Source organism: Nematolebias whitei, chromosome 8 (genome assembly GCF_014905685.2).
Source record: "Nematolebias whitei isolate Nwh7 chromosome 8, NemWhi1, whole genome shotgun sequence".
NCBI classification, from domain to species: domain Eukaryota; kingdom Metazoa; phylum Chordata; class Actinopteri; order Cyprinodontiformes; family Rivulidae; genus Nematolebias; species Nematolebias whitei.
The window spans coordinates 7,562,844-7,581,861 of record NC_056505.1 but is presented as its reverse complement, the minus strand read 5'-3'; the positions used below and the strand labels follow the sequence as shown (position 1 = coordinate 7,581,861).

General features: G+C 40.9%; 1 protein-coding gene across 2 annotated transcripts in view; it reads right to left on the bottom strand.

Moving 5' to 3' along the window:
- Positions 1-19,018, bottom strand: part of taok3a (TAO kinase 3a) — a 42,582-nt gene that overhangs the window by 1,350 nt on the left and 22,214 nt on the right. Inside the window, exons 12-19 of one of the 2 annotated variants that reach the window (XM_037680877.1) lie at positions 17,667-17,864; positions 15,856-15,993; positions 8,763-8,999; positions 6,863-6,991; positions 5,851-6,054; positions 5,140-5,379; positions 4,570-4,782; positions 4,100-4,282 (exon numbers count right to left, since the gene is read on the bottom strand). In XM_037680877.1, the coding sequence (XP_037536805.1) occupies positions 4,100-4,282; positions 4,570-4,782; positions 5,140-5,379; positions 5,851-6,054; positions 6,863-6,991; positions 8,763-8,999; positions 15,856-15,993; positions 17,667-17,864 (1,542 nt within the window). Of the gene's footprint in view, positions 1-4,099; positions 4,283-4,569; positions 4,783-5,139; positions 5,380-5,850; positions 6,055-6,862; positions 6,992-8,762; positions 9,000-9,750; positions 9,808-15,855; positions 15,994-17,666; positions 17,865-19,018 lie in introns of those variants that run through there. The other variant, XM_037680876.1, reaches the window with a different exon arrangement.

Here is a 19,018-nt window from a genome sequence, read left to right as displayed (position 1 = left end):
TTGCAAACCATGAAATCAAACTTTGAAAAGTTCTCCTGAACAAATGGAGCAGTTTGAAAGAGTTTACCCCACTAGTTCCCCAGATATATTTAATGCATTTCTGAAATGTGGGTACGCACTCAATGTAAACAAGCTGAATCCAATACCACGTGGAAGCTCGAGTCACATGACTGTTAGGCTGGCCGTAGTCCGTAGGTAAACAAATATGGCTGCTTAGGTTAACGTCCGTCCTATTTTCAGCCGCTTCGGCTGTTTCCATCGATAAATCGATATCCATCATAGTAGCTGATATCCAGACACAATTTCTAACAAATGTTTTATTTAAAGAAACAACCAATTGACATCAGAAAAATATTGTGGGGATTTTATTTGTTAACGATTTTGTTTTTTTGATGAATTTTCAATGAGTACCTTTAAAGTGCAGGTAAAGAAACGTAAAACACTAGATTGTGTGTATGTGTGTGTGTGTATATATATATATATTATTCCTCATTCAAAGAAGAAAACAGATATATATATATATATATATATAGGGTTACATTACAATCCATCTTAAAGATTCTTCTTTATATAAATTATTATGGGTGGCTGTGGCTGAGTGGTTAGAGCACTTGTCCTCCAATGGGAGAGTTGGGGGTTTGATTCCTCCAGCAGTCGACACTGAACCCCTCATTGCCTCCGATGTGTGTCCCATCAGTGAATGAATGTGATGAAGCACTGATTAGTTTTTGTATAGATTTAGTAGAGTGCTGTGTGAATGGGTGAACGAGGGCACAGTTTGTGTCTTGATAAGACAGAAAGGTGCTACAGTATATAAGTACAGTCCAGTTACCGTTTGTTAGTTACAGTTATCACCTGTTCTCTGAGAGGTGCCGTTTTGAGTCTTTATTGCATTTATAGAAGTAATAATAATAATGAAAGTCACTGATCCATTGTTGCCGTAATGTTAAGGAGCTGGGTCGGGTTTAATCGGGTTGTCACCTGAAACAATTCTAGTTCTATATGAGCTGTCTCTGACATGAAGACATATTTAAACATGTTTCCACTGTGGCCAATTTAAAACCAACTAACTGAGCAGGACGAGTTAAAACTCTGGCAGCTCTTTATCGTGTCTCTTTAAATGTGTCGATGTTATGAATGAAACAGTTATTGTGTGATTCGGATAATGTTTTATCAGTCTTCCTTTTGCAACTTCTGCTGTTTTCATTTGCTTTTGTGAACACAGCAGTTCAGTTCGCTGCAGTCTTTAAACATCTCCAACATCGGTGTTTTGAACAGAAACGTGTCAGTTACTCTGCAGAGTTGTCCTCGTTGTGTAGCCGTTTTAAACTCCTCCATGTTGTTAACGATGTGATTAAAGACACGTCAGCTGTAAAACAACGCAGACTTTGCACCCAAGTTGTATTCTGGACGCTGGTTTTGTTTACTGGAGCCGTCAGCCAAACAAACACACCAACTCAACACACACACACACACACCTGCACAGCATGGTGCAATACGGCAATCTGTCCAACTACTGAGCATGCACATACACCTCCAGACTCCGACCATGAACCCAACCGGAGGACAATGGTCCTTCAGAAACCATGACATCATCCTGGTGCCGGTGTGCGAGTCCGGGTGCTGCCAGGAGGTGGCAACAGACCCCCACAGCTCTACAGCAGACCCAGAGCTGGATCAGCGTTTCAAAGGTCTCTTCCTTTGTTGTCGGACTGCTGTCTACTAGACTGTAGCGATGACGTAGGTCGGTTTGGAGAAGGAGGCGCACTCCTGTTGTAACCTCATCAGGCTGCCTTAATGGCTACTTTAAAACGATCGTCGTGTCCATCAGGAGGACAAATACGGATATAACAGTCACATCTGTACAAAATACACCCAAGAGCTGCGAAGCAAAAGCAACCAAGATGTTCACAATCTGTAATTTGGGGATTACAAAAAAGGAGTGGAGGAGCCTGAACACAAAAAACAAACTATTTAGAAAAAGCTCGAAAGATAAATCAAAGTATATAAACCGTGTTTTATTTAAATGGCTGTGATGTTTGAAAAATCAGAATAGATGTAAGGAGAGATCAAATGTGTGGGAAACAAATGACTGTCTGCGCCCTGCAGAAAGTCACCACCACCTGTGGCGAGGGAAATCTGCATGTGTGTGTGTGCATGTGTGTGTGTGCATGTGTGTGTGAACATGCCAGTGTCTCTCTGGGTCACCTTTCACCCTAGCTTGACTGATTTGGAGACAAATGTGCATCCGGATGTTTTCGCCTCAGTTGTACATGAGCAAATAACTGGTTGAGTTTGTTTACACATCGACACACGACTGATCCAAAGCTTTAAATACGCTGAAGAACAAAATGTTTTAGCTTTTGTAATACAGGCAGCTTTGGTAAAAATAAAATAAAATGTAGTGCAGTAGTAGTGAAGGCTGCACAGAAGATGTTGGAATCAGCCTCCCCACCATCACAGACATCTACACCTCCAGATGCAGGAAGAGGGCCACCTGCATCATGAAGGACCCCACTCACCCAGCACACACACTTTTTGCCCCGCTCCCCTCAGGAAGGAGGTTGAGGAGCATTAAGTGTAGAACCACTAGACTGAGGAACAGCTTCTTCCCTGAGGCTGTTAGACTCATGAATCTCTAACCAGAATAATCACTGTGAAAAATCCCATGTTGCTGCTGATCTGTTTCATGTTGCTGCTGATCTGTTTCATGTTGCTGTGTTCATTCGTGCTCATCTGCTCACACAGACTCATGTTCGTGCTGCTGTTCAGCGTATTGTTTTGACACTACTAGTGCTTAGCGTATTTATAGTTAACGTTTTTCTTAGTTCATATCTTAGATCTTATTACTGTTTTTCGTTTACACTGTATTGCTGGATGTAACTGGGACCCTGTGTACATAATGTACCACATGTGGTGCAAATGACAAATAAAGAAACTTTAATCCTTGAAAATAAAATAAAAAGGAACATTAACTTGGTTTTCTTGTGGTAGATGATGACACTGTGCTAAAGATCAGGACTTTAGCACAGTGTCTCCGTCTCTGCCTCTGATAGTGACACGTTTTACATGATACGTTTTTTTTAAGTTAATTCAAGTAAATATATTTGTAAAACGTCTCCTGAAGTCAAAAATGAATTCAAATATTCTATTCCTGATATGTGGAGGAAAAGGCTGCCGATATAAAGTTGTATGAGATGTGGTAAAGACTAGAAACAGATACCGATCCTCTAATTAGACTGTCCTTACATGAAACTATCTCCAAGTGATTCAACAAGAAAATAAAACCTTTAAAAAATAAACAAGTTTGCTAACAACTGAATTAAAACAAAACTAAATTTACACCATCAGCTGATCTTTTACAAACAAGACTTTTTTGAAGTTGTCTACCACTAAAACCTTTTGCTCTTAAACTACCATAAATAAATAAATGTGTCATTTTTAAGATTGTGTCCCATTAGGAGTTTTCCTGCCATGCATGCTCCTTTTCCCCTCATCAGATTTATATTTATGACAAGAGGCACAGATGCACAGCACAGATCAGGATTAGGCAATCCCAACAAATTACACGAGCAGAGCTTTGTAGATCCTCTGATGACGAAATGCAGCTGTCATGTAGACCCAATCAATTTGCAGGCGTCTCAAATGTAGTTAAATTACAAATTTCCTTTGTAATCTTCTGTATTATTCACACATTTCTACACTGGGAATGTTAATTGGATAAATGGCTTTTTTAAATTTTACTTTTACAAGATTCTCTATGTGGCTCAGTTGGTAGAGCTGTTGCTTCTCAACGAGAAGGTCACTGGACCAAATCCTGGCGGGGGGCCTTTCTGGGTGGAGTTTGCATGTTCTCTCCGTGCATGCGAGGGTTTTCTCTGGGTGCTCCCGTTTCCTCCCACAGACCTAAAAACATGCATGTTAGTCTGATTGGTAACTCTAAATTGTCCCTAGGTGTGAGTGAGAGAGTGAATGTTTGTCTCGTTTGTCTCCATGTGTCTCTGACTGGGACCTGTCCAGGTGTATAAATTGCACTAAATAAAAAAGCTACAGTTGAAATGTATGGTCTCTTTAAAATGAAGTGTTTCCTGCAGCACACCTTTTGTTCCAAGTGAGCCCGGCGCAGCGACACCTTCTGCTCGAGCTTCTGCTGCTCGCGCTCATGCTGAGCTTCGGTCTGCATCTTGATCTTGCTCTGGTAGGCATTGAGCAGCTCCATCTCCTGCTGCAGCTGCTGCCTCAGGGCCTGGCACTCTGCTTCCTGGGCCTCATCCAGACGCAGCTGACACAGTACACCATGGACGGCAAACGGGGGAGAAGGAGGAGACAGAAAGAGGCGAGCAGAGAGAGAGAGGGAAAGGATGAAAGAAAGGCGATGGGGACAGAGAGGACATGGAAAGGCAACAGTTATAGAGGGGACAAGCAAAGGTTGGGGAATAAATCGGGTGAGACGGATTAAGGAAGGCAAGAAAAAAAAAGTATGAGCAACATGTCTAGAAAAAAACACTTCTTTTTAACAACTATTGTTCTTTATTTGTTTTTGTAAATACTTTCCACATCTCAACTTACTGCCTGTGAGGCCATCATCTCGTTGATGCTCTGCTCGTACTGTTCTGCCAGAATGGCCAGTTTGCGTGTCTGCTCATCCTTCAGGGCTTTGAGCACCGTCTTGTGCTCAGCCTTGGGAGTGACCTCCATTTGGTGGTGGCGCAGGGCCTTGTACTGCTTGGTTTGCACCTTGCAGGTGTCCTGGAACTGCTTCTTTATCTGCAGCTCCAGCACCTGGTGGATGGTACGGAGGAAGACAGAGTGAGATGAGAGCTTCAAGAGCAGAATAATGGAGTTTAACTTGATTTCTGGGAGAACTGGGCTGCTTAAGGTTAAAGGTTTTATAGCCCAAAGCACAATTTCAAACTTTCAAAGTTCTTACATCTCCTTCCAGTTTATTACATTTAGGTTGCATCACTGCAGATTCAAACGGAACCAAAGATGTTGCTTGTTGCTTGCACCATTTAACAGGTTGATCCCAGTTGTCATTGAGTTATAACAATAAAGGCATTTGAAAATTTTCCCATCATCCTGTATCAAATTATTTTTCATATTTTCAATAAAACTTGCGTTATCGGTGCAGTGACTCACTTTGAGGTTTTTGGGCTGCTGCCGGAGCTCCAGCACGTGTTTGCGGTGGAGCTCGCGCTCTCGTCTGTTGTTGTATTCAATCTGGTTCTCCAGCTCGGTCTGGTGCTGCAGGCGGATCAGGTCCATCCTCAGCTTCTGCAGGGTCTTCAGCTGCCGCTGCTCCAGCTCCTGCGTGGACTCGTCGTGGCGGATCAGCATGGCGTGCTCCATCTCTTTCTGGGTCTTCTTTTTGTTCAGCTCCTAGAGACAACAAGAGGAAGAGGACAAATAAAGGAGTTATGATTTATGGATGGAGTGATTTTATTATTGTTTAAAATGTGTCATAAATACATTTATGTATATAAATGAATTGTTTATTTTTGTCCAATTTAAAATTGTCATTACAGTTGTAAAAACAAGAACAATAAATCTTCATTTTCCACTAAAACACCTGTTGAGTTTGTTTTTTCCCCCATAGGAAGCTTTTCAACACATATTTACTCCAGATTTAACGTGCACAACAGCTTTTCAGATTATGACATTCTTGGCTTGCTTTGGTCATTATTAATCTGCTTATGGAACAGTGGCTGTTTTCATCACTGCAGCCGTTTGCTGTAAAACAGTCACGTAGGTTCTCCACCCGTTAGAAACAACAATAATAAAAACAAGGAACACTTTGAGAGTCTAGAACTCAAGATGTTGATCCAAACTGATTATTAGGATCTTCCACACCTCACGAATCTGTTCCTGCTCCGCTTCGTGCCTCTTGATCATGACTTTGCGCTTGAAAGCGCGGCAGTTCTTTTCGTAGAAAACCCTCTGCTGTGCCAGAAGATGAGCCTCCTCCTCGGCCTGGGAGTGCTGCATGTTCTCTTTGTGCTTGGACAGACGCTCCTGCTTCTCCTTCTTGGGTGTACTGTGGTCTTCATTCATCTCCTGAAGAAAGGTGGAAGGGCAGGATGAAGGGGGAGGATTGTGGCGACACGGAAAATCATTTTATTAGTATTCTGAACTGGAACACAAGTGAAAACATTGGCCAACCAAGCAGATGTGTGGAATAAACGCATGTTTTGAATTTGAAAACTAAAGTCCACGTTATCAAGTGTTTGTTGAGTCGTTTGAAAACTCTAAATGCCTTTTATCCTGATGCACGCTCAATTCAACTAAATACCTTTTATTTTAGCCAATTAATGGCTTTTATAACAGAGGAAGGCTGACAAAGAAAAGGGGTAAGTGTCAGATCCCACTCACATTCCGGTTTCTTTTTTATGGACTTTAAGGTAATCTACAACTCTCACTAATGCCGTTAATACACGAGCCTGATCCGTGCGCTCTGTGGCATTTAATTCTTTGTAGCCCTTAGTTCATGGGAAATATCTCTCTCTGCCAGTGACGCTCGCTTTTAACTGTGCTGACCTAATTTTGGTCACTTATCTCGTAACCGAAAACACAATGCATCACACCCCCAGCCCAGAGGAGCATTTTCTGGATTCTGTTTCAAGGTTGTGGAGGCACAAAGTATCCAGTGTGGATGTGGACTTGCAGTTCTCGTTTGTGTGTAGATTCATGTGTAGGTACATAGTAAGTAGGCTGAGTGACTCAACAGAACTTCAGATTTGGAGGGGACTGGTTGTGCATGTTTGTGTGTAGGAGGTCTGACTCAACAGTAAACAGGACCATGTGTCACACATGAGGGAGGCGAACAAAGGAGCTCGCCTGAGGAGGAAACTAAAACACAACACACCTCCTTGATCTTCTCCTTGCAGAGTTTGTACTGCTTCTTTTGATTATCCAGAAATGTGGTCAGCTCCTTCTTCTGCTGGGCTATGATCTGCTGCTGGAATTTCTTCTCGTCCGCGAGTGCAGTCTTCATCTGCAAGAACACAGTGGTGAGATGTTCAGCTGTTTCATTAGCAAAGTGGGGGCAAAACTGACACTACAAGAACAAATACCCTGAAAAACAAGACGAAGAAGGAAAAAAAAAAAAAAAAAAAAGCAACAGTACTGCTGTGTCCTTCAGGTACATAGACTTTTCTTAACTGGAAAAAACGCTTCTTGATTGAGGTAAAAAAAAAAACGAGTGAAAACACAAAGTGGCCAATAAATAAAAAAACAAGGCACTTTATGGAGAACATGGAACAAAATAAAAACACCTTTATTTTGAATGGCTAAAAAAAGTCAAACCTTGGACTGCGTGTTATGATTAAGTCTGGACTTTGTCTGCCACTTTTTTTAATACAACAAAACCCATAAAGCATTTTAAATATTTTTTCTGGTGTTTGCTTTTTTTTGTACATATTCCATTTTCTTAAAGCAAAAAAGGTTTATTTGCAAAAGAAAGAAAAATATAATGAAACAATCTTCAAGATATAATCCAAATCTAAACATGTTTTTGACCCTTCTGCTTTTCCGATGAGATCGTTCCGTAGTATTACACAAACTGTATATCTTTACTTTCAAACTACGGTCAAGAAAATAAACTAAAACTATTATACAGGTTTAGTTGTACGACGGAGCTTTAGGGCCACGCTAAGCAAAAAAAAAAAAAAAAAAGCCATAAAATTACGAGAATGAAGTCGAATAAAGTCTTAATATTACAAGAATAAAGTCGTACGAGACTTTTTTTTTACAGCTCTCGTGTATTTATTAATTTTTTCCCCAAAAGTCGGATCCACAACGTGACCTGTCAATCAATCCAGTAGGCGTGTCAGCAAATGACCAATCCGAAGCTGAACGAGTCGTAATATTATCTGAACTCCGACACGATAAAGCAGGTTTACCATTTTAACTGTGGTAAAATGAAGAATGTTGAGCATCTTGTTAAGTTATACTTTGGTATTGGTTTTACAAATATCTGTTAGCACATCAGCATCAGATTATTATCAGTATCAGGACTTTGAACCTGCTTACAATAAGGTGGTACGCTCTGATGGGCTGCAGCGCAGCTCTGCAGGTAAGGAGCATTTAGCTTCAGATTGGTCATTTGCTGACATACTTACTGGATTGATTGACAGGTCGCGTCGTTGATCCGACTTGTGAAAAAAAAAAAAAAAAAAAAAAAAAAAAACTAGAGCTGCAAAAAAAAAAGTCTCGTATGACTTTATTCTTGTAATATTAAGATTCAACTTTATTCTCATAATGTTACAGCTTAGCTCCGTCGTATAGTTGGATCCCCACTTTTAAAACAAAATACTAATTTGTTTTATTTAAGCAACAATTAAGCAACTAAAGGTGATGGGTACTTGGATAAAAACAGAAAACATGTTCAAGTTAAAACTATAATATTTTTAACGCTGCCTGCGTGCCACTAAATTGTAATATGAGTTAGTTTGACTGTTTAGGCATACGCACTGAACAGATTATACTATCTCTCTGGCTGTCTGGACACACTCTGTGCAAACTGTGGAGATAAGAAGCTTGTTTTTTTCAGAGTCTACCATTCTGGGCCTCAGTTCTGCTCCTGTGCTTTATCATATACATCATTGGGTGGCAGCAGTGTGTAAAGGTCTTCTAAATACTTTTTTACAGTAGATTTTGTATGAGACAATACTTATATTTCCTGAGCCAATTGTTGCGAGGTACATGTCAAGTTAATCATCTGTAAAATAACTTAAGAATTATTGTATTTTCCAGATAAATCCCACCTCCTTTTCAGTTTGCACGGCATGGCGTTTGGCTAGCTTCTCCAGGTCGATGTAGGCGTTGTTGGCCTGCGTCTCCACCTCCTTCTGCAGTTTGAGCCGGTGCTCGTCCATCTCGGCCTTTAGCTTGTTCTCCAGGGCGATCAGCTGCTTCTGGTGCTGCCGTCGCATGCGCTTGTAGCCCGACATCTGCTCCCGCAGCTCACTCTCCTGCTCATGCTCATGGATCTGTTTGGTCACCTGCGGAGAAAGATCACATTAAATGTGAACACAATATTTGAAATTTGAACTGAGCATCAAACTTATCTTAGATAAAGGATAACAAAGCATATGCACATGCAATGATGTTTAACACATCAGCAAGCTTTTGTTAAATTATTTTATCTGGGTATGTTTATCAAAATCTAACATTTTACTTGTTGTCAGTAGGGCTTCTCTTTATATCAGAACTTATTGTCATTGTAAAATCACTGAGAACGACATCCATCTTACAATAAATCATAGGTTATTATATTCAAAGTATAATGCATTCATGTTCTGCATGCTAATACATTCAGCCAATCTGATAGACTCTCACTGGTCTAGATTCCCACACCTGTTTACAGAATGGTGAAGTCAGAAAAGAAAAAGGAAATGTGGGTTTATTGCAAACGATATCGTCAACGCCGTTTTTAATAATGTTATTATTGTAAAGTTTTTCAAACATTGCGCAGCTCTCGTCAGTAACTGTTAATTTTATAAGCCAGTTAAAACTACATGAAAATTCATGAGCATAGCCCAACAAAAGCTCTTTCATCTGACACTTGGATTTATATTCTCTCCCCAGATCTGGGAGCAGAAACTGTTCCTGAGTCAAGCAGTTACACAAACACAAACTATAAAAGCTGCTATTAAACCAAATTTAGATTAAAATAGGAAACACAGAGATGCATCAAATTACTTTCTTCAACACCTGTGCATTTAAATCCAAACCTACACCTGACCCACCAACCTGAGGGCAGAAGGGGTTCTCCGGGTCCAAATAGTATTCACTCCGCATCTTCTCATAACTTCCACCTGAACTCTTCAGGCCAAACATGATGGAGACTTTAGCCAGTTGCACCAGCATCCAGGAACCTTGTCAGCATCCTATGCCCAACAGAACCCCGCCAGAGCTCCGATGCAACCCTGAGACCCCCACTGACCCCCCACCCCTTATACAAAATACCAAGACCCCCTTCTTTTCGCGCCCTAGGCATGCAACGGCCGAGGCAGACGTGTGAACTGTGAATGAGGCAGGCTGCCTCCACAGGCCAACAAGAGCACAGAGCGGCTCTTTAGTAAGGCCAACGCTAAGCGGCGGACAGCAGGTGGGTCACATGAATACCTCATTGAGAAAGAGTGAGAGAAGTTGGAGTGAGACGGGGTGGTGGGGGCTGGATGGATGGATGAAGATCAGATTGAAAGATGAAGGGAGGGTCATTGCAAAGAAGAAAAAGCAGATGGAAAATGACAGAGTAAAAAAGTACAAAAATTAAAAGGGGGTGAGGGGCAGACAAAACGTCAGGAAAAGTTGGGATGGAGGAGAGTGAACCTGTTGGATGTTGAGCCCCCCCCCCAATCTGTGTTGAATCAATACCCCTACTGTAAAAGAGCCTCCCAATCCTTGTCACTTGCTTCAGTGCCACAAAGGGCCAAGTCTCGTCATGTGATGACCTCTTTCACACACGGCTCAGGGACTGGAAAGGAGATCATATTCAGGTTGGGAGGGGGTGGGGGTGGGGGTGGGGTGGGGGGTTGAGACCATTGGGAACTGAGCAGCTCCACATAATTTTTTTATTTTGCTTATTTTGCAGCTGGACACGGCCTGAATTGATATTCTGTTAACGGCTGTTGTAGCCAACTTGTTAGTGTTTTCACAGCTTATAGAGCACACGTGTCAAACTTAAGGCCTGGGGGCCAAATGTGGCCCTCGTTGACATCTTATCTGGCCCCCAAGATGATATGTTAAACGTACTTCTATCAATTCAATTTTCTTCAGTAATCTTTGATTAGGATGTCAAAAGTGAATCAAGGAACATCAAATGAGACCAAACAAACTCTAGCTGAGGAAACTGCAACCAAGAAAAGATGCTGAGTTAATGAACTTGAGTTAATGTAGATTCTGAAACCGGCTCTTAGTTTGAAAAAGGCTTTAACCCCCCCCCCCCCCCCCCCCCCACCACCACCTTTCATAAGTGAGTTTGACACCCCACTGGAATATGATCACACGGTTCAACTTTTTGTTGACAGGTTGTTTACTGGTGTTTGTTGTGAGTGAATATTCACTCCTCTGTAAACAATCAAGTGATTCACAAATATTTAACTCATTGTGTCATAAAATACAAGGTTTATAGAGTTTGTTTGATTATTAGTGATTTATAGTCTTCGCAGAAGAGCCTGGAATGATTTAAATTAAAGATACAAAACACTGGAGTGGAGGTTGCTACAGATGTGCAGTGACATGTGGTGAAGTCATCTGGCTGACAGGAGGAAGCAACGAGCCTCCAAAGACCACTGTTTTCCTGTAAGTGCACAAGTCGGGGGGGCTTCGTGTTCTCAGTGTTCAGCTTCAGATTTATCTGTAAAATTAGTCTTTTGAATTCTACTTTGAACTTTTATGTACAAAACAACCCTATAGAAGATGTCAGTTCAGTGTACGGCTCTAAATTATGAGTTTAAATAGTTGCTAAAAGAGCTGGCTGGAGAACCTGTGCAGGTTTTAATTTGTTTTAGTGGATTCAGCTGCAGGAACACAGACTGTCAGGTTTCAACATGCAGCTTAAAGTAACAAATGATGTAAAAAACAAAACCGGTTTGCTGTTTCTTAATGTTAATGGACTGTAGGACCTTTCTATCTTATCAAGACACTCGAAGAGCTTTACACTATAATCTGTGTCCTCATTTACCCGTTCATACAGCTCTCTACTAGATCTGTACAAAAATAATTCAACAAATCGTTCTAAAGAGACTAATCAGTGCTTTTTTTAAAATCACATTCATACACCGATGGGACATACAGAGGCAATGAGGGGTTCAGTGTCTTGCCCAGGGACACTTCGACATGCGACTGCTGGTGGAATCGAACCCCCAACTCTTACAGTGGAGGACACCTGCTCTAACCACTCATCCACAGCCGCCCCAAACTGATTAATGTTGATCAGTCTGTGACTTAAACCTATAACCTCTGAGCTCTCTCACATCTGTCTCACATCTGTCACTTTGAATCCATCCTGCTGCAGATTTCTCAATCTCCTCAAATATCTTAATACATTATTTTTACACGTCTATTTTGGATTAAACTTAATAATTAATGCCTCAGTGTGGCAGATTTTGTATACGTCTACATTCTCAATCAGCTCTGCTCTTTTGTCACCCGTTAATCTCTTCTCCTTCCTGCTCATCTGCCTTGGACGTCTTCTGTGCCGCTTTAAGTATTTACAGTCCCCACACACATTTTACTGACGTTACTCTTCCACAACCTCCTGAAATAACAAAAGATAATCATTTGAAATGTTATTAAATACTATTTAATAATTTTTGTAGCTGGCAAACTTATATTCTGCTTCTCTGAGACAGAATCAAATTATTTGTGTCTTTTATCCACTTTGTTTTCTCACTTTTGGAGCTATCGGTCTCTTCTCACCATCTGGAGCCGCCTCACCACCCTCCTGTTCATCTCTCACTCTTTCTCTTTGTCTACCTGTTTTCAGTCTCGGCGAGTCTAGGCCAATCTGAGGACGTCTGCGCTCGGGAAAAAAGATGATGTCATCTCTTTCAGCGCCAGCGGGCAGAACTGGCACTGTGGCACTACAGCGATGCTGAGCTTTACAGGATGCTGCCTTATTTTAAGACGGACCGCCTCGATTACACAGAGGGAGCCACTGAGTAGACATCAGGTTTTTAAATCATAGCTCTAATCCCCATCACTGTATAATGAACTCAAAATATAAGTGGGATTGTTGGGTTGAAACTAGCATTTATTAGAATGAAAACAACAGAGGCAGTTGATAAAGATTTAATCTTGTAGGACTAAGAGGAAACAAAACACGATTACTTGTTTTCTGAGCATACAGTTCTTTTTACTAATAAAATAACAGGCGTTGTATGTTTTGTGTTGAGCAAGGAAGAAACAGAGTTATATTAATCTCACTTTTAACAAGAGAAAAAACAAAAGTCTCTTGACTGTTTGTGGAGAAATGCTTGTTTCCAGTGGAACATGTTAAAAATGGCTGACAAAATTAAGTTGATTTAAACGGAATAAAAACAATTTGTTTTCCTCTAAGGCCTTACTCTTGAATATGACAGACGACTTTATTTTCAATGTGGCACGTCTCTTGTTTCCAGCTCTCAAACTTTGAAAGATTTGGAAAAATGAGACGTCGCGATGGATTTACACAGATTACTGTGCACGTTACTGCGAGTTAAAGAAGATGAAATGCAGGAAGAAGATCTGAAAGTGTAACGCTGAAGAACAAAGGACTTGGACTTGAATCATCGCCGGCTTGCGTTCTGGTCAAGGACAGTGTGAAAGACGCGCGTGCACGTAAACACGCTCGCACCGTCTGATGTCTGGTTTAAGACCTGACGGCAGAATTAAAACCAGTGGGTCATGGATGGGCAAATACACACACACACATACACTTTCACGCAACACCACAACTACTTTATAGTTACTAGAGCTGGTTTCCATGACAACAGACGGGGAGGGAGAGAGAGAGGCATGGAAAGAAAGCAAGGTGGCATTCCACCTCCCTTTATATCAGAGTACTGAGTCACATCCGAGAGTGATGTTTGAACAAATGCAGGAGGGGAAGAAATAAAGATGGGAGGGGGGCTGGAGGGAGGGGTGCAGTAATGAGAGGTGTAGTGCAAGAGGAGAAAACAAAGAGAGGGAGGCAAATAACAAAGAACTGTGGAAAAGAGAATCAGTGGCAGATAAAGAACTGAAAATATAGAAGAGACAAAGATCCAGATCAAAGTAAAAGACCCAAACAAAAGAAGTGATGGAGCGATAAACAGAATAAACACTGAATAAGTGGAAAACATGTTCGTGACCCAATCTGCTTTTGTTTCCGTGCTTTGAAACATGAGACTGCTGTAACTTTTGAGGACAAGTTCCGATTTGATTATTAACCCAAACACCCACAGATACGTCCTAACAGAGAGAAACAAGTAAAAAAGCCACGCTGTGCCTTCATAAACAACAGAGTAAACACTCTGAGATCATGGCTGCAAAAAATAACCCGAGTCAAGGGAAAACCCCCAAAAACTAAACGATCCTAAAACCCCTTCAGTATGTAGAGACCTTCTTAGAATCTCAAAAGAAAACATCTAAAAATAATTGGGTACTACTTTCCATTAAAGTAGTACTGCAGTCTCTGACAGAGGTGTCTGAGCAGAGGATGCTGAGGAAACTGCTCCAGATCCTGAACAACACGTCCCCCCATGCCACGCTGGACTCTTACTGCAGCACCTTTTTTTAAAAATTTTATTGCACCTTTATTTAACCAGATAAAAACCCACTGAGATCACGACCTCTTTCACAAGGGTGACCCGGCCAAGACCAGGCAGCAGCAGCACACGTCATAAAAGTCGTAGACTGAGACCATCGAGGTGCTCCACAGAGGAAGTCCTTCCTCCCTGTGGCTATCAAACTTTTCAACTCCTCCCCTTTTTTTTTTTTTTTTTTTTTTTTTACACATGGGACAATAAAATTAATCCTGTACTAAAATAAATTAATGTTTCTGTCTGCACCTGACCTGGTTTGGACCTTAATTGTTGGTATGTTTATATTCTCTGTTTTTTTTTTTTATATTCTCTTATTTTAAAATCTTGTGGGATTCCTCGAGTATGTTCCTTTGTACTGAAACTCTGTCACAACAATTTCCGGTAGGATCAATATCTTATTAAGGGTACCCTTTCAATTTACTACGACATAGGTAATAATACAGTAATTAACTAGGCTTCAAGGTCTAAAACATAAACAGTTGTGACAAATAAGTGAAAAAAGGACTATACTGAATAAGTTCTCGCTAAACGGTGAGCAAACATTTATCTTTACTCTCCACCTTGTTTATTGGCATCATTTATATCCATCCATCCATTATCTTTACTTGCTTCTTCCTTTCCACGTCGTGGGGATCACCGGTGCCCATATCCAGTGGTCACTGTGTGAGGGGCTGGGGACACCCTGGACAGGTCTCCAGTCCATCACAGGGACACAGAGTCAAACGAGACAAACAACCATTCACTCTCTCACTCACATCTAGGCACAATTTAGAGTTACCAGTCAGCCTAACGTGCATGTTTTTGGTCTGAGAACACCGGAGTACCTGGAGAAAACCCACGCATGCACAGAGAGAACATGCAAACACCACCCAGAAAGGCCCATAGTCAGGATTCGATCCGGCAACCATTTCGTCGAGAGGCAACAGTTTTACCATCTGAGCCAATGTGTCGCCCAGTACCATTTATAATTTAGATTAAAATATCAAACATTTATCAGTAAGTCACCTGCGTGTAAGCTTTTTGTAGATACAAAGTTTGTTTTGGCATCTAAAATTATTGAACTAAAAAAGTAAGTTGTTCAATTAGAAATAAATAAAATGCATTTACCAGAATGAATAAAAGTTCAGCACTTAAGCTTATTTTATTGTATGAACAGTGTTTGAACCCATTTTCTAAATGATTATTAATGCTCAATAGTGTTTACAAACTCACAAATAACCAATTTATATCACATTAATACATTTATAAAAAAGTACCCTTATTAAAATTATTAGTAGTACAACTTTACAATAAGTTTGGAGTTAAAATGACTTGAAATTGTCAGAGGTGGCTACACTGTGAGGACGTTTAATTAATTTTAAAGGAGAGATAATCATGTGACTACTTTTAATAACGTTGCTATTCTGGTTTTAGTTCATGTTCTGTTTGTTCTTTTATTTGCAGAATACCAGTTGTATTTTATTTGTTGTACATTTTGCTGCCTTCTTGTCTCTCTTGAAAAGATTTTTAATCTCAGTGACACTTTAATCTGGGAACATGAAGAGTAACTGTAGTGATTTAAACTCACCAGTGATGCAGACTTTATGGTGGCGAAGCGGCCCTGGTTTTTGTAGTTTTGTGCCTGGCTGCCTCGGTCAGAGGAGGACGGTCTTAGCTCTGGTCGGTGGTCTCTGTGTATCCCATCATCCCAGTTATACTGATGGTCCTGAGTAAAACAGAAAAGGAAATAAGAAACTATTCCAGTCCCTTTTTCAAAACAACTGATAAACAAAAAATAAAAATATGGGAAAAACTTTCCTATTGAAGAATTAGTTACACATTTTATGATACCAGAAGACTTTCTTCACCACAGTTATGACTTCATGAATACAAAAAAATCCCCATTGACTTAAATTCCCACTTCAGAAATCCTAATGAAATCTTTGCCAAAATTGTGTCATCTTCAGCCTGATGAAACACGATAAAATACAAACGCTCGACCCCTCCAAAGCAGCGTGATCAGGGAACCTCATCAGCGTCTGAAAACGCTGCGTGTCACTTCGATCCGGTTTCTGCTCAGCGCCTAAAGTCGGAACAACAGATTGTCCGTCTGCTCATTAAGTGACAGCCTTATTCATGCGCTGTCAAAACACAAAGAGCAGCTGAAAAACGTGACAGAAGTGACAGCCCTCTACTTGCTGAAATTTAAGTTATGCCAGATATTCTTTGAGAACGTCAGTGTTGACCTGTGCGTGCACGACGACAGATGCTTGTGCACGGCCTGTTGACATGCATGCGTAGCCTTTGTCCTCCAAGTGTGAACAATGCCAGTGAATAACTTGAAATGATCGACCAAAAGTGAAGTGTGTATCTGGTTTCCATGGTTTCAGTGGGGAGGGGATTACACACACTTGTGAAAACAGTGAGAGAAACCAGAGGATGTTTGCAGAGACAAGTTTCCTTTTTCATTAAAAACAAAAGTGTTAATTCAACACCTCGGAGAGGATGTGGTTGTAATACAAAAACAGTAGTCCCTTGTTTATTGCGGGGGATCTGTACCCTGAAGCCCCACAATAAGTGAAAAACTGTGAAGTAGGGATAGCATTACAAGTAGTAGTTTATTTTAGTATTCTAAACAATGTTTCTAAACTCTAAACACTCTAAAAGAGCACAGAATGTCATGATTTCCCTCTCTCTGCCTCCGCTGCTCTCAGTCACCCGCAAGTGTTCTTGGCCACGCCTACTTCTCCACTCTGCATGGAGATCAGCTGATCAGCTGCGGCAGGAAGGTTAACCTGCACTATGGGCTGCACAAAGTTGCAGCAAGTGCTAAATAATTTATTTGAAATAAAAATCCCAAGCCAATCGTGCGGCTCATCCATCAATCAGTCAGTTGTGTGTTATGTCCAATCTTATTTTGAAAAACGGCGATAGAGCTGAAAAACGAACCGCGAAGTAGCGAGGGACTACTGTACTACATTTGTGAGCAGTTTTATGTGTTGTGTACAAACAAACTGCTTGGTTTACTTATTGCAATATCAAGAAGATTCAAGTCAGAGTTGAGATCTCACAGTGAATTTGAACTTGGGCCGGTGTTTGTTAGTTTTCTCTGAGCAGGGCGATATGAAAAGTTGCCATGAAGTCGGTCTTTTTAAAAGAAGGATTAGGTTGTGGATGAACAAACTGATTTGATGGTTTGGATTTGAACATCCCAACATTAGATACTTTTTGTTCTGACCAAACACTGCCTCAACACAAAATCAAAACATGAGCTCATTTAGAGAATGAATGGTTGAGTCTCTAAAGAGTTTTGGGAACCTCAGATAACTGCTATCTCAGCTTTGGTTTAGTGGACAAGACCTTTAATCATCATCCGCCACCCTCACCCCGGACCTTTACCTTCTTGGTGTGTGCTGTAGAGTCCAGGGGGGTGCTGTAGTCCTGGGGCTGCATCATGGTCATGTCGGGGCAGCTGTCATCCAGCACCTCCTGTATGCTGTTCACACTGCTGCTCTGGCTACCTGTGCTGACCGACGTGCTGGGGATGGAGTGGTTGCTGCCCAGGCTGTTCATCTTACAGCTCGCTGCCTCACTGTCCTGCAGAAGAACATCCACACGTGCTCGTGAATGCATGTGCAAACTAACATTCACAAACAGGAGTAAAAAAGGTTACTAAAGCACATATCTTAGGTCATAGTATAAGTAATCCATCTTCCTAATGTGTTTGTGTGTTAGCTGCATCAGTGACTTTGTCCATAGAAGCCGGTCAGACTCAGAAGAAGATTGATTAAACAGATGGTGGATGAGGAGAATGAACAGCTCCACTTTTAGAATTAGAAGTTAATTCTGTTGAATCTAAAGTCTTTGTCCTGAATGATGTTCAACGAGCCTTCCACACAAAACCCTCCTATCTGGCAGTACGTTCCGAGTGTCTTGTTGCAGTTAGGTCTGTTGGCTGCTGTGGCTAGACTCACATGGTGTAGGATGACACTATTACAGCTCCCGACTGACCCTGACTGTTCACTCAACCTCAGGCCATGTCAGCTAAGGCAGTTTCCCAGTCCTGGTACTGAGGGCCCAACTTTCCTGTTATGTTGTTTAAACTGAAAGGTCATAAGCTTCTGCTGAACTTCATGACAAGATGTTGAGGTAATTTATTGAATAAATTTCATATAAAACATGCTGAACAGTTTACACTGAGGACACTGAGCTACAGGATATTTCATCTTCAGACTAACGTGACCAATAAAAGGAAGGTTCTTGTTTTTATTTTAAATGATGAAATGCTGGGCTACTGTAAAGACCGATTAACCATATTAATGAGCTTCAGGTCAGTTAGGAGGGCCAGTCTGGACAAATGATTAACAATTGTAATCTTTGACATTGTTGTTACCTGATCCAAAACCATCTTCTGAGATCCTCAATGGGTTAAACCTTTAAACAGTTGCTTTCTTGGAATCTGTCACTGACATCTGCAGCTTTTGTTTAAAAGCAATCGATTACCTTACAAATATTACATTTACTGAATATGATTATTATCTTTGTTTACAGAGTACAACAACTGGTTAAGTCCGGGTTCAATCCCAACATGATGGTTGAATGTGTTGCTTGTTTATCCGTTTTATTAACAGAAAACAAACATGTTTTTGGATATTAAACTGAAAGATTTAATCATCTGGCAGACTAAAACATTAGAACATTTAATAAGGAGATTGCTGCTTCATGTCTACCACTACCTCCGTTTATATATT